Below are 16319 nucleotides of genomic sequence, written 5' to 3'. Positions count from 1 at the left end.
CTTGGGGGGTGGTCCTTGTGGAGGGGTTTCGGTGGATCGAGGGATTCTGTGTCCCAGACTAGATGCCCGGTGCTCTGGCTTCCCAGAGCCTGGGACGTGGGAGCCCTCTAGTTTTGTCACTTTTCACCCAGTTCTGGGAAGTGGGGGTGAAGGACTTTTGCCAGGCCTCCTTGGACCCAGGGCAGGGAGGCTGTTCTCGCGCCATCCTCAAATGACTGAGCTCGGAGACTCAGAGGCTGGTAAAGTAAAGGCCTTCTGTTAGCAGGGTTCGTTTCCAAAACCCCTCTGCCACACCCTCAGTGGAAAGCTGAAGGCTTGGCAAGTGATGGCTGTCAGGTGAAATGATGCTATGACCCCCAGATCGTGGAACTCTCAGGGGTGAAACTAGTCCTGGGTTAGACAATTATGTGAACCGGGGAGTGACTGGAGGGATCTGTTATAAGCGATGGGGAAGGGGAGAAGGGTGGACGCCATGAAATGTTTAGTTGAAAGCAAAATCCAGAAAGGGATTGGAACTTGTCAGCAGCTATTTCAAATACCACGGGACCTAGAATTTTGACTTAAACACCCAAAGACACAACTCTATAGACATCAATCGAGCGACCCAGGGAAATCTGCTACACACTCCTCTCTCTTGCTTACAGGTGTTGGTCCCTCAACGAGGCAGGTTATGCACTAGCTCTGGAAATGCCAGTAGTAGCATTTTGTCTAAAAAGTGTCATGCAACGTGCAGAACCCCAAAAATGTCATCAGGAGAGGATAGCAATGGACCAGTGCCTGAACTCCGTATTCTCCCACCAAATCTTCACTTCCCAGGCCTTTCCGCCAAAGCAGACCCTCCCTCCACCATTCACGGTTACACCACGTCTAGAGCGTTTGACTTTAAATGGACGACACCAGCTTGTGGACTTTCCAGCTGACGAGGTTACTTGGAAAGAGTTAGAAAACAGGTTCAAACAAGTGGCTGCAGGTCAGTAAAAGAAAATGTAGAAGATAGAAAAGAGGAAAGGAAAGCAGGAGGGAGAAGAGGAAGAGGAGGGGGGCAAAGATATTCGAGCCAGGTTCTGGGCAAAGACAGGCTGGGCGCTGGGGAAAACCTGGGTGCTCCTCCATCACCACCCCGTCACCCACGCTCCTGGTTAGGGCTCTGTAGTGTAGAGGCCACGTGGACGGTGAGTGCAAATCTTCAAGGAGAGAAAAGATAAAAGTACAACCAGGCTGCCTACAGGAAGACAAGGACTCCTCGCTGGACGAAGCTCGTGGTCCACGGGGACTCGGGGACCTTGGAAGGAAAGACCCTAGGGAAGGGGGAAACCCTGCCGGGGCCCTCCACTCGCAGTCCGGGTGGCTGTGGCCGCTGTTTGCTAGTGTCTACGCTGGCTGGCTGGCTGAGGGAACGTATTCAAACCAGCACGGTTTAAAAACAAACACGTGTAGCTTCCTCGCCCCACTATTTTGTCAGCAGGACCGGAGGCTTTCAGAGATTTGAGACTCTGAGCTGCTCCCTCGGCAGCCCGAGTGGGCGGGGGTAGGGAGGGTGTCATGCATATTCAGCCGTGCTCGGAACCGCGGCCCAGACCCGCGCATGCGCACTTCCCCCCTACGCCTAGCTCAGGTCCGCGGCTGCAACACTGAAAGCGCCCAGCCGGACCACTACTGGGTGGCGCTGGGACCTTTCAAATGCTGATCACGGGGGGCCTACTGTAGAGGTGCTGTGGGGTAGCCTGACTGTTCTCCACTGCACAAGTGCCCCCCAAGCCTGTGTTTATATATTTTCAAGAAAGTCACCAGGACAAAACACTCCCTTGACACACACCACCTCCCACCCCTAGCCTTTCTCGCCGTTTTTCCTTATTTCACAACTTTCAGTTTTCTTTGCCAGAGGCTAGGGTTTTCCCGGATAGAGAGAAAAAATAAATGAATCAGAATGTGAGTTTCTCTCACCCTGCTTATGATCTCATGTTTTATGTAGATTAATGGGAATTGTTACACGAAAGACAGATGCAATTTTTTTTTTTTTTAAGTTTGCTAAGGACGGTCTCCTTTTAACTCTGGGATTTTAATTTTTTTTTTAAAGATGTGATTCCCATGTTTATATATCCACTTAATACTTAGTGCTTGTGTGTGTTGTAAATTAAAATATCAGTGTGTAAGTTTCACAACCCGTGATTTCTCCTGCATACACTTATAGATGCCACTGAATCATCAGAGGCATTTGACAAACAGTTGTCTTTGGCATACTCACTGCCAAGCAATATCATTTTCAGACTAGATAGATAAATCTTTTTTCTTCTTGAAAAAAACCACCACCAATATGACATTGATTGGAAACTTCATATTGTTTATCTCCTCCCAATTTAAAGGGGAAATAAACATTAGGAAATAATGCCAGAATTCAACTTTCATGGTTAAAGAAGAAGAAGAAGAAGAAGAAGAAGAAGAAGAAGAAGAAGAAGAAGAAGAAGAAGAAGAAGCAGCTCCTGGTATGGCCTGATCCTATTTCCTCTATTCAAAGAGAAATTCTAAAGTGAACCAGCCTTGCATAGAATAATGGAGAGCATGGCCCCTATTTTGCGCACATGGTACATAATATTTGCAATAAACCTGGGGTAAAAGCCAAATGTTACATATTAACATTAATATTTTCTTAAATGTTGCCTTATATTAGTGATTATCACTGAAAAAATACATATAACTGCATATTTACCCCCTAAAGTCTAACTTTCTATACCTAACCAGTATAAAAGGGTACATATTACTGAAGATAGAAAAGAGAGAGCACCATGGGTAATATGAACTTTTAGTGACTTAACTGACATAGATGGGATAACTCCTACTATTACCACCCTGTTTTCAAGAATTCTGGAGAGTGACATCTTTATGAAAACACTTGTTTCCTTTACATCAACACAAAGTTCTAAGAACTGCACTAGATGTTAGAAGGAGGCAAGAACTGTGTACCTAGAGAGGGGAAAATAAATGTCTAATCAATATATTGAGACAGCAAAAAAAAAGGAAAGGAAAGAAAGGAAAAGAAAGGTAAGTTAGGAATGTCTAAGATCTGATCTCTTCACATTTAGTTCACAAATAATCAGAGGCACATACTCAGCCTTCATTTTGAGTTTTCCAGCCCACATATAGCCACAACTCATTATAAACTGATTCTGCTCCTTAGAGACAAGGGCCTTCTTCAAGTTGCTTCCTAAAAGCAGTGTACTCAGGCACCAATTCCAGGCACCAGTTCCACCAGCACTGATTCACAAAGGGTCAGAACACTGATTACAGGTTCACCTCAAAAAAGAGATATTCTGGAAGGTTTTGGAGCCGGATAAGGTATTTGGGAAGTGAGGTCCCATTGCCAGCCCTTTAAAAGTTCTGAGAAAACTTCACAATCAAAAAATAAAAACATCTAAATGCCAGAGCCATCAGCAAAGAAGGTTAGTGCTATTTTCATTGTCAGCTAAGCAAAAAAAAAAAAAAAAAAAAAAAAAAAAATGATAAGCTTATGGGGCAATTGAAAGGTTACATCTTTCTTTTGGAGGTGCTTTGCTTCTTAAAGGTTAACTTGAATGCTTGACTTTAAAAAATCAAAATCATCAGCTGCAAATGCTTAAAGCAGTTGGGGGTAGCTTTTGAAGAAGAAAACAAAGGATCTGAAATGTTTGAAAATTACTTAACCCCCATATAAATGGTGCTTGTATATTTATATGCTTACTCTATAAATGTACACACACATACCACAACTCATTTCTCTTCATTTCTCAAATATGATTGCTGTACTCAGACATATTTTGTTGACACAATATAACTTTTTAATAACTTGTTAGCTATTCTAATCATTTGAATACAATACTGTAGAAATATGAACCAGGACCTTTCTGCCTAAATCAAAATCTACAGCTACACAGAGAAACCAGTCATTTGCAGCATCTTCAGCTCCTGCTAAATAGGGTCTAACAATATATCTCGCTGTTCACATTCATGTATTTCAAAACCTAATAGCCCATGAAGAAAAGTATGAAGAATATGTATCAAGAAACAAACATTAAAGGTACCAGCAAAATAATAGACTACATTTAAGTTTGAAGTATTATTTTAGGTGACCCACAACATTTATGACTTTTCCTTTGTGGTGGGTGTTGCAAAAGGACGGATAAGGAGACTGGCATAAATGTTGGTTTCTATTATAAAAATTCCTTTCTTGGAAGTGAGATTATTCACAAATAGCAATAATACTATTCAAATGTTTTTTTAATTACTTTCAAAGTCCAAGTAAAATATTTTAAATTTGAGTAAATATTTAATTCTAAAAGCCATTTTTAAAATATCCTACTTAAAAGTAATACTTAAATATTATGTGATATTACAGTTAAAACTGCACCAGATATATAACAAATAAGGAGACAATTATATTGCCAAATTTGAAGTAAACTCATTTTAGGAGTGGTCAAAGAAAAATATATTCATTTACTATCTTCTTTAACACACTAAGAAATTTACAAAAGTATCATTGTTATTCATTTTATGATATTATTATCATTATACTCATATCAAGTTCCTAGACAATCTGATATCTAATGGAAAAATGAAGGATTATTAGTTAAGGTATTTATCTTTCCTAGAGAGAGGACTTATTTTTATCCTTCTTTCAATTTTACTCATTATTGGGGTTAATGTCTGGAGTCACATCAATTTCAAATCTCCAAAGCCAATAGAGATCAACTTTTGGAGTCACAAATTTTTGAAGCAATTTCAACTTTCTTAAATCTTGACAAAACTTGCAAGGTGGCGCTCTTCTTGTGAAAGGTGGTATTTACCCTGACCACAATTAACATTTTTAAAAATTAAATAACCACCATCAACAACTTTGTCTAATGCACTACTGAAAGTACAGAAAATCCCTCTTCAGTAAATAATACTTTGTTGACTAAAAGTGACAAATATAAATAGAAAGTGATGAAAAGACAAGTCACCAAAGGATTTTTAAAGAGAATTTAACGTTTTTTGAATTGACTAATTTTGCCAGTTGATCAATTGTACATTTTGAAAAATTAATGTTACTTTAAAACAGATATGAGAACCTTAAGGGGTTCTCAAACTTTTAATGTATTTTTTTTTTCTCTTGTTTTCCTTCTCAGGGACAATGTGGCCTATGAATCCCTAAAGATCCATATTATAAAAGTAGATCTTTTATAAAATACTGGGTTTCTCTTTGCCCACAGAGAGGTCAGTTTCTGATTCCTGCTCTGGCACATCCACACCCTTGCAGCTACAGCTAAGGCCTGATTTGTGATCTTTGGCTATGTTGTCTGCTTAATGGGGCGATCATGCAAGCTACAACCAGAGACAAAGAAGCTTGCGTTCCTACCAGCGCAGCTAACTTCGAGGGTGCAGCATAGCTTGCAAATCTATCAAACTAAACTGCAAGAAAGACAATCTGATTTAGAGAAAAGGCGTTCTGCTACAGTCATTAAGCACAAGTAATTTAGATTTTTTGTATTGTCTCCTCATTTACAAATTTACTGTATCAACGCCAGCCAATGGAACGAATTTCTTAAGTAAATGAGAAATAAATAAAAGAGAAAGATAATCAAATTACATAAAATAATTCTCTTCTATAGATTATTTTTGAGAGAACTAATAGCAGTGGTAAAATTATAGGAATAATAGCATATCATAGGAAGTAATTAATTTAAATTAGCATCATGTTTGAAGAAATATAAGTAAAACGCTTTATGGACATTTACTTTTGTACAAAGGAGGAAGGCCTGGAAAAGCATGCATCGACATTCTGAAAATTAGTTATAGCCATAAATGGTTTAATTGAAGACAGCAATTTAAAATATGATATTGTAAATCTGTAAGTCGGTTTCAGCCCGGGGAATTTAATTTGGGGGACAGCAGAACCCTTGCTGCAAGTTCATTTGCAAAGCTGCAGAGCAAGCCCCTGAGCTTCTGACAATCCGCCCACATTAATATTGATGTCGCCTATGCAATCTATTTCTGTTATTTTTATGGTTGTTATTCTATGTCTGCAAAGGTCATTTAAATTATACTGCGGCCGAAAATTTGTTTCATAAATTTTTATATAAATACTAATTACACCCTCTCGGAGAGCCAGCAGGGTAGCGTTCATTTATCACGTTTATACGACCTGCGATGACAGAAAGAGAAGGCGAGGGAGACTGGTGAGCTTTTCCCGAGACCCACTAGGCTGGCAGAAGAGGCAGCAGGTTGCTGGGGGGTGAAGAAGAAATTCCTACTACAATCACTGAGATTTAAGAATCTTTAATAAGATACGAAAAGTTACCAAACAGTTCTGGAAACTAAAGTGTACATACGAGTTCTAGCCATAAATATTGAATAGCTGTAACATGGATAAACCAACCGGCCCTTTACATGCGGGTAAATATGGAAACTAGGAATTATATACATTATGTGGTTGTATCTTTTGCCAAAAGCAACGGACAGGTATAGTTTATATCTTTTTTAATATCACTTTACATAAACAAATGAAACAGTTTGACACGCAGATCCAGGCTCCTACTATACGTATTCTTGACAGGACGTGAAACAACATTTTACTGCACTAAAGTACTTAGACTTTGGGACGAATGTTTGCACTTTATACAAAAAAAAAAGCACATTTATACCAATAATATTTTGTTAGGTCGACGTGGAGACTGTAATCGTACAAAGTGATTCACATTTTGGTACACATTTACTAGAACATTCTTGCCATTCAGTACAAACAGTTGGCTTTTGGCCGTCCACCCTTCCCCCTCCCCCTCCCCCGCCCCTTCCCCTCCCCTAATGCAAAGACCACAACGCCAAGATCCCACCCGCCCGCTCCAACCGAGATACAACTATTTACAGAATCCAACAGTACAGTTTTAAGCTAATAATTCTGTATTTACAAAAATGCAAAGCCAAAAAAAGAAAAATGCCAAAGCCCAGAGAGCCTGTTCCGAGTCCGAATAGAAACTGGCCCTGGGGGTTGGCGGCATTTGGTCAAGAAGCCGCCTTTTCCTCAACCCCCTCCCGCCCTTTGGCTACCAAGCCTTTGCAAAAAAAAAGAAAAAGAAAAAAAAGGGGGTGGGGGTGGGGGAAGAAAATTAAAATGAACAAAATTAAGAGATTTGGTGCTTCCTCTCTCTTACTGGGTCCTGGGTCTATTGGCAGCTTTTTAAAAAATAGTATCGTGGGGAGGGGGCTGTTTGGATTCACAGGGATCTTTCAGTAATACTCTGTGTACGTGTGTGTTTGTGTTCAGTCTCTTAAATAGGGTTTTGTTCGGTGTTTTGTTTCTGCTTTTAAACGTACCATTCGTTAAAATTGGAAGAGAGCGCGCTGTGGCCGGCTGTGTGGTGGACTGCGGAGGACGAGGGCGACAGGGAGCTGGTGGTAGGGTTGTCTGTGGAGGGAGACACGATGGTGGGCGGAGTGGAGGACTCGTAGCCAGAGCTGGCTGCCGGCGAAGGCTGCGAGCCCTGCGAGGAGGATTCGTGGACCTGCGGGAATAAAGTCGCGTTTTTACGGAGATAAAGAGCCTGCGGGGCTACAGCTTAGGGTCCTGAAGGCCGCGCGCCGCCTTCCCGGGAGACCTGGATACCCTTGAACTCCAAGGAGGTTCGACGAGTGGGATTTGGACTTGATTGTCCCATCTTGGCCCTGCAGAAGCAGTGCGTCAGGAAGGGACAGCGCCCCCGGGACTCACAAAAGAAAAAGAGAGCTGGGGAAAAGGGACGCTGGATTTGAGGCCAGAGTCAGAGATGGTCCCTCCAGCAGCCGCTGAACTTTGCTCGCTCGGGTTTAGGAAAGCAAGTGCTCAGGCAAGGGAGCAAGACCCCAAGTCTTCTGCCCAAGGCTTCTAGCCACAATGGCGGCAGCTTCTGCAGCGTCAAACAGCTAGCACAGCTCTAGCGTCCTATCTGAGCCAAATTCAGTCGCAGTTACTTCTCGAATGCTCACTTCTTTTTTACTTTTCTTATTATCAGTAAATTTAGAACCTTCTCGGGTGCCCCATCACCTTTTCCAACCCCTACCGTCCCTGAGCAACCCCACTCAGCGGGGTGGAACCACTGCCTTTCCGCCTCGGCCGGCTCCTACCACCGCCGGGCTGCCACCAGTCGCCCGGCCCAAAAGCAGAACGGGCTTCTAGCTCTAAGGCGGCCGCGTGAGCTCGGCGATTACCTTCATATGTTTCCGCAGAGAACTGGGGTGCGTGTAGGACTTGTCACACATCTTGCAAAGATAGGGCTTGTCGCTCGTGTGCACGTGCATGTGCTTCTTTCGGTCGCTGCTGTTGGCAAAGCGTCGGTCGCAGCCCTCGAACTCGCACTTGAAGGGCTTCTCCCCTGGTGCGAAAGGCGAGAAAGAGAGAAATCTGATTAGAACAAATTCCGCGGCTGTTTTTTTGTAAATTTAGACACATGGGAGGAAAACGTTAAAAGTCAGTGACCCGGGGCTAGCACTTTGCAAGTTCAAAAACCCAGATCTTCCATAAGGTCATACATCTGCAGTTGAATTATATATGAATATGAACTACTTAAACTCTAATGCAATGAGATTCAAATTTTATTATTGTTGTTAGTAGCAGGACTAGTAATATTACTCTCATTAACGGTAGTTTTTTTTTAGAACCCAGAGCAACAGCAGCAGGTCTAGCTGCTGGTTTCACAGCCCGAGGCTATACAGACGACTTTGAGCCGCTTCTACCCAGCTCTAGGTCTCTAAATTTCACATTCGAAGCTGATTCTTGTGCTGGTTTGCTCTTCTCCCTCCCCCTACCTCCTCCCCGGCGCTCTGCACCCTACCATCGCCTCCCACTTCCCACCCCACCCCCTACACGCACTAGCATTTTATAAAGTAAGCTGGGTCAAAAACTCTGCGCACTAAGTTCTGCCGGGACTCTGGCGTTGAGCACCAAGTTTCAATAGCGGTTCTCAGAAAACACCCGGACAAACCAGAATAAGGAAGCAGAACCGACACTCGACTTGGTTGGCGAGAGGGACCTAGAATTGTCTGGCCGACCCCATAGCACAACCCTGAGCTTGCCTAGAATTTTTCTTTTAATTATTTTCCAAGCGGTGTCTTTATTTTCAAAGACCAACGGAGGGCACCTGGTGGTTTGAAGCCGCTTTGGAGAATGTAAATGCAGAAAGATTTTGCCTTCTGCCGAATCCCGACTACTCAAGCCTACTCACGGATCACTCTAAAACTGGCCTCTTTAAACACACACAAGCCTTCAAAATCCTCCTCCGGCCTAAATTACTTTCTTTCCCGCCACCATCCCCTCTTTCTGGTTTTGTTTTTATTTCTATCTATGCCTCTTCATCTGATTTCTTCCAATTTTCTCACTTCCTTTCTTGGGCAAAGTCCCCACTAAGATGCGTAGAAAGGGATGTTGGCTGGAAACAAACCAAACGTTTAGATTTGTCTGGAGCTGGAGCGGCTGCAGTCTCGGAAGCCGCCCGGACCCGGCACCTCTCTCCGCCTTCGCTCGCATTAAGGGTTCTGCAAGGTCGGCTTTGCCTTCCTGCTACCCTGTTCTTTCTTCCTTCTCATTTAAAAATCGATATCCCTGGTCCCTTCTCGCCCAACCCACTCTATACTTTCTCAAAATTTCAAGCCTCCAACTAAAAACAGCGCACACTTTCTGCGCCTGCCCGCTGGACCCTGACGCCCAGATTCAACCCAGGCCCAGTTTATGCGCCCCGGTGACTGACTTGAATTTTGGGTCCCAGGCCTGCGATGGGGGAGGGGGTTCGTCTAGGACAGCGGTCCCCGTACCTGTGTGCGTCCTTTTGTGGATCTTTAAGTTCTCAGAGCGCGCGAAGACCTTGCCACAGCCAGGGAAGGGGCAGGGAAAGGGCTTCTCGCCGGTGTGCACGCGGATGTGGTTGACCAGTTTGTATTTGGCTTTGAAGGGCTTGCCCTCGCGCGGGCACTCCTCCCAAAAGCAGATGTGGTTGCTCTGCTCGGGTCCACCGACGTGCTCCACTGTGACGTGCGTGACCAGCTCGTGCATGGTGCTGAAAGTTTTGTTACAAGACTTTTTGGGGTTGGCCAGCTGTTCTGGCTCGATCCACTTGCAGATGAGCTCCTGCTTGATGGGTTGGCGCATGTAACGGAAGAAGGCTCCGGCGCCGTGATGTGCGGCCATGTTCACGTTCATGGGCCCATAGCCGTGCAGCTGCGGCGCGGCATAGTGCTCCGAACGCGGGCTGGTGACCTGGCCGTACTGCTCCGGTCGTGGGTACATGTCCCCGGAGAAGCCAAGCCTCATCTGCCCGTTGACCACGTTGGGCGACGCGTGGCCCGCTGCCTGCTCGTGAAGGCCAGGGAAGAGGAGGTGGCCCGCTGCGTCCGTGTGGCCGTGTGGGCCCCCGAAACCCCCGGCCGAAGCTGCGAACAGGCTGTGCTGTGCGCTGGCTGCAGCCGCCGCGTCCCCAAAGCCGCGGTTGCGGAACAGAAAGTCCCGCGTGGAGTTGAAGGCTGCGCTGGAATAGGAGCCGACGTGGCCGGGGTGATGGTGATGGCCCAGGGCCGCGGCAGCGGCGTAGCCGGGTGCCTGTGACGTGAAGGCGGTCTGGCCGGCGGAGGCCAGCTCGTGCGAGCTGGGGTTGAGCTTGAAGGCGCCCATGCCGTCGGCGAAAGGGTTGATGCCCAGGCCCACGTCGCGCTCGGCCACGTCGCCAGCCGAGTGGTGGCGGGACGCGCCAAAGGTGGTCACGCCGATCGCGGGGTACTGGGGGCCGGCGTCCAGGAGCATCGTGGCTGCTCCGGGCGAGCCCCGGCCTCCCCCGCCCCCCCCACCCTCGCCCGCGGAGGAGGGAAAATCGAGAGGAGGAGGAGGAGGAAGAGGAGGAGGAACGGGAGGAGGAAGAGGAGGAAGAAGAGGAGGGAGGGGGAGTTGACCCACCTCGCGAAGTCCGAGCCCGCGGGCAGTGGCGCAGCGCGCCGGGGCGCCCGCCTGGCCGAGCGCGGGAACGCCGGACGGCTGCGGGCGGAAAGCGAGGCGGTCTCCGGAGCCAGCCAAGCAAACTCCGCCGGCCCCGCTCGCACTTGTTTGTCGCTTAGTCTCTGCCGAGAAGACCCAGCGTCAAGGCTGCCCAATGAGAGGCAGGGAGCATCTCAGCCCCCCAAAAAAACTTCCTCCCGGATTTGTAGCATAGAGGAATGCGAGCGCCTGAGCCGCTACAGCTCGGCCCTCTCTCTCCGCTTCACTTCTCCGCTAGCCTCTTGCCCTTTCTCTCTCTCTCTCTCTCTCTCTCTCTCTCTCTCTCTCTCTCTCTCTCTCTCCTTTCTCTCAGGCTTGCCTCCTCGCTCCTTCACTCTGCTTTTTCCCCCCTCTGCTTTTTGCAAAAAAAAAAAAAAAAAAAAAAGGGGGGGGAGAAAAAAACGAAAGAAAGAAAATGCCAAAGAAAAGGCGCAAATCATGCACAATATTGTCTTTTGCGGTTTATCTTCCTGGGGAGAAACTTTCACCTCCTCAGCCGGGCGGTGAGCGCGAGACTGATAGCAGCAATCATTCCTGCAGATAAATGAATTGAAAAGACGACACCGTGCCCCCCTTGATGAATGGGAGCAGGGGGAGCCGTCACGTGCTGCTGACGCCAGCGCCCATTGGTGCGCCAGGGCTCCCCCCGCCCGCGGCCGCCGCGCCAACGGAGGGCGCGCGGAGGCGCCTCGCGCTGCTCATTGGCCCGCCCGCCTCATCAATCCCAGGTATTGTAAAGCGCCTGACATCCCCTTTTGACAAACAGGGCTGCCAGGAGTAGCAACTTTTTTTAGCCAAATTTTTCCCCTCTTCTGACGGATTTTTTTTGTTGTTGCTGTTGTTGCTACAATTCCTTTTCCTTCTCGAACTCATATACATTCTCTTTCTCCTTATCCTTTTCCATATGCCTCTCCCTCCCGCTCTCTGTATCCATCTCCCGCTCTATCACCAGCCTTATCTCTCTTCTGGTCCTTCCTCCAACCTGCTCTTAGCTGAGTGATTAGCGACTTCGGACAGCTCGTCTGGGAGACCACAAGGAGGGGATGGGGCTAGTAAACACAGCTAAGGCACTTCCAGAATGTCCCGATTCAGCAACTTTCTTTTCTTTCTTCCCCCTCTCTCCCCCTTCAAGGGCCGAAAAGGAGGCTTTTGTTATTTGCTCCTTTTGAAGTTTGCTTCACTGTTGCCTCATCCCCCTCCTGTTTATAATTTAAGATCTCGGGAGCACGCGGGCAATCCACTCGCTCTTTACATGAAATGTGGTTTCTCGGGATAACTGGATGCCTCGATTTGCGCACTTTCTTTTTTTTCCTTTCATCGGGCTTCTTGCGCCCTCTCCCCCCTTCATCCAAACAAACAGTCGCATACGAGCTCTTAACTTTCTAGGTTATTGAGGTTTGTTTTTAGGTGGCAAATTGGAAACAATTGTCGATTTTTTTTTATTTTTCTCTCCCCTGTGTTATTCTTCTAATTTCTCCCTTTCCCCTACACTCTCTCGTCTGCTCCCGCTAACCCCCTCCCTCTGCACTCCTGTTCCCAACCCCAGACCCTTTTTTCATTCAGGTAAAACTGTAAATTTCCCAGTGCGCCATTGTTTTCAGGACTGCTCAAAGCTCCCAAGAAATTCCCGAATACCTTTTTGGTATTTAAATCCCCAATAGATAGGACCAATGTAAATTTTGTGACATTCAAACCTTTTCTAGTTCACAAATCAGTCACCCTTGTCACAGTTATTGAAATTCCGCAACTCGCCACACCAGGACGGTGGAAAAAGCGGGCGCGGTCTTTGTTGCCGACCAGGCTTTTGATCGCCAGAGAAAATTTACTTACCTTCAGATGAGTGAACAGAAAAAGAAATAACACTCCCTTTGATTTAGTTAGGAAAATGCAGACATTTGGATTCAGTGCAAACATACAACACTCGCTTGTTTTCGCGATGCGGCCCTCGATTAACCTGTCTTTGCCCAGCGCAAAGTCTATTCAACAACTGTGCGTAGTTGCTTTTTGTCCCGTCCACAAAGAGCCATTGACTGTATATTAAAATGATTGTTGAAAGGTAGAAGAGTATGGAACTTAAAAGCAGGAAAAAAATCTCTGTGACTCAATCAATTAAGGCAAGCAACATTTATGCATTTCAAAAAATGCAGGCGGATGCGGGGGGCTGGGACATGAGAGTTGCATTTCTTCGCATCTCTGCTTAAAACCTTGTCTGGGCTGAGGGTTCAGCTGAAGCGTCTGCATATTCATTAGGTCTAATTATTTTCTAGTAAGGAAAACACAAAAAGCCAAGAGTCGGAATCCTTCAATTTGCCCTTTGTTTCTAACTTCATTTGGCTTCTTTGCAGCTGAATCAGAGCCCTAAACTCTTTCTCAGACAAAGAAACCTCAACTCATCCTTTCACAGGCGACCGGGTTAGAAAACTCACCAATGCCCGAATGAGAAAAAAAAATGAAAATGAATATTTTTGTCCAATCGCTAGTACTGGTTGCTCCGGCTGGAGGAAGGCAGGGTCCACGACTGCCGCTCCTTGCCTTTCTGGCTTTCTGATCTTTTCATCAACTAGGTTCTGCTTAGGGTTGGTGAGCTGAGCTGTCTTTCCCTGGGTTCTTCCCAACTCAAAACTCGACTTGTGTGTCTGGGATGGTTTCCTGGTGTCTAAAGGGACCTGGCCAAGCATTGTGCTTGCTGTGCTGGGGAATAGAAATTCAAGAAAGGGGAAAAAAAATGTTCTCTTCCCAGCAACAAGTCTGAGTTCAGCAGCTCAACATTCCTGCCAACTTGAAGTGGAATGGGAATGAGAAATGGAAGGAAAATGTTGGGACTTGAGGGCCAGTTTTTTTTTTTTTAATATTATACATTTTGTTCAAAAAACATGTAGCAGAGCCATTCTTTCTTTTCTGCTACATTCAAAAGGAAATTGAATCCTGTTTCCAGTGCTGTTGTAAAAACCTCTGCAAGGAGTTTCTCTAGAGGCTGCACTGTTCTCACTAGGGAGAACAAATATTGAACCCACCTCTCCTGCTCTAAAAAAAAAAAAAAAAAAAAAACAAGGGAGGGGACCTGAGGGGGAAGGGTAGTCGTTGGGAGGGGGAGAGGGAAAATATTTCTTCAAAAAAGAAAGTCACTCTTCTCCTCTCCAGTCCGTGGAAAATCCAAGAGAAACAAGAGGGTATTTTTAGGAAACCCTTCCAAATACGCAGGGCAAGAGTGAATGTGAGAAAAAAAAAAAAAGTTGTGGGTTGTAGAAGTTATCAAGTGGGATTTGCGGCGCTCTCTGCAGGAAACTCAAGCGGCTCCAGTTCAAAGCCACATGCACCAACGTGACATATAAGCCATTAAAATATCATCCTGACGGCTCATTTCTGCTTCATCATACATTCCCTAACTGCTTTCCGAAAGCTGGAGAAGGAGAAATGAAGGATGACCGCCTCGCTGGAACCACAAAAGAGAGGCTTGAAGGGGTTTGTGGTCCCCCCTCAGCCACCCCAAAGTGATGTGCAGAAATGAGGCGATCCCGGCAACAGGTGGAGTGGGGTAAGTGCGTGAGTCCAGGGGACAGACAGATGGGACCTGTACCCCCAGTAACCGGGTAGTAAGCGTCTTTATGGTGCCATTGGCACCCAAACCACACTAGGCGAAGAGACCCAGCTGGGCTTTCTCCTTTATCCCCTTCCTCATTAGCACCCCCCACCACACACACCCTTCGGTATAGGCCCCACCCCACTGACAGGGGAGGAGGCGGCTGCGGTAGAGGTGAGTTCATTCCTTCTTCCCAGGAGGGGGGAGGGACCAGGGGGACGAACGGGTCTCCCACTGGCAAGGAGGCGAAGAGCAGCTTGTTGCCCGCCAGCCTTCATTCCCCTCCCTGTAAATTGTCTGGGTGCCCCATCGCTGCAGAAGAAAGGGTATGGTGGCTCATAGTTTCCCTCGAGTGGAGTAAGCCGGGGGGTCGGCACAAGGAGGGGGGCCCTGCAGGCAGTTTCTCTGCCCTGCCCCCAGGAGGATGGCTGGGAGGGTCTCGGCTTCCCCTCCCCCGGGTCAAAAGATCCAAGTTAGTCCGGCTGGCAGCAAGATGATGGAACTTCTCCACCCCAAACTGACAGCGGATGCCGGCTAGGTCAGCAGCGGGGCAGGATCCTCGCCTTCAAGCATCTTGGTCCTGCCTCAGGACACAGACGGCTGGATCTGCTCTCTGCGCTCGCCGCCCGCCAAAGGTCTAGGACTTGGATTCTTTCTCCCGCAAGCAAACGAGGGCTTTGACTAGCTCTCTGGGGAGCAGGCCGCAGCCGCCTTGGATTCTAGGCACTATCCTAGATACCGAGGGGCCCTGAAAATTAGGGGCAAGGGAGGCGCGAACAGAGTTGATTTGGGAAAGAAAGCTAGGACTGCTCAAAAGCTTGACCGGTGCGTTGGGTTCCATAGGGGGCCGGCTAGGAGCCAGCGAGGTATTAGGACTCCAGAAAGGGAGTTAGAGGGCTGCTCCTTGGCCAGAGCTGTCCGCAGAAAAATTTCTCTGGTTTCGTAGGGTGTAATTTCTCCACGCCTTGCTCTTCTTTGGCCTCAAAGCTACCCTCAAGGAACACCACTTTCTCTTCCTCTAGCTGCCCGCAGGTGTGTGTATGTGGGGACTTTCAAAGGGACATTAAAATGTGTAGAAAGGTCCTTCAGCCCATCCACTAATATGGATTCTAGGCTGAGCACACAGAAATCCCCCACCCTTCAGTTCAGAGCTGGGGGAACCGGTGAGCTCTGCCCTCTAGGGAACTGGAGAATTAGAAGAGGCCCTTGCACAATCCAATCTCAAAGCTCAACATCCTGGCGCTAGAGGAATTGATGGAGGTGAAGCAGAGGGTTTTCAGGAACAGCTGGCTACTCCAGGCCCCAGCAAAGACAGGGACTATTTTGGCTTTAACCTGGGCATTCCCAGGCAACCTTCAGAGTATCAACTCTGTGCTTGCCCTTCGGAGCTGTGGATGAGTGGTGGGTAGCAGCCTTTTGCAGGAGTGTTTTGCTAGTTATTCAGTATGGAGCTGCAGATAAGAGCACAGAGACAGAAGATGCTGGCTTGGGAAGCAGGCTGCTGGTGACCTTTGACCTGAAACAGGCCTTCCCCAGTTAGAGTGACTCCACAACATGCTGCCTTTGTGTTCCCCTCAAAGAAAAATGGAGTCTTTTGCATATACCCACTAGTACATCTTCCTGGACTCTCTTCTAGCACAATCAATTACTGGACTTGCTGACACCCTTTCCTCTTCTTAAGGTGCAGGGAAGAAGGCAGATTCCAATAAATATCTAAGTTGTGGTACCGACTGGATA

The 16319-nt window shown here is 46.9% G+C and overlaps 1 protein-coding gene across 1 annotated transcript; it reads right to left on the bottom strand.

The window, feature by feature from the left end:
- Positions 1-7313: 7313 nt before the first annotated feature.
- ZIC1 (Zic family member 1) lies at positions 7314-10852 on the bottom strand (the record flags this gene model as incomplete). The annotated part of the gene is made up of 3 exons (XM_084231892.1): positions 9793-10852; positions 8194-8357; positions 7314-7511 (listed from the first exon to the last, which is right to left on the bottom strand). The coding sequence occupies exons 1-3, from the start codon at positions 10772-10774 to the stop codon at positions 7314-7316; spliced, it is 1344 nt and encodes a 447-aa protein (XP_084088018.1). The 5' UTR covers positions 10775-10852.
- Between the last annotated feature and the right edge of the window lie 5467 nt (positions 10853-16319).

Source organism: Talpa europaea, assembly GCF_964194135.1.
Source record: "Talpa europaea genome assembly, chromosome: 4".
Classification (NCBI taxonomy): Eukaryota; Metazoa; Chordata; class Mammalia; order Eulipotyphla; family Talpidae; genus Talpa; species Talpa europaea.
The sequence above is the reverse complement of the archived record's forward strand: the minus strand, read 5'-3'. Positions and strand labels throughout refer to the sequence as shown.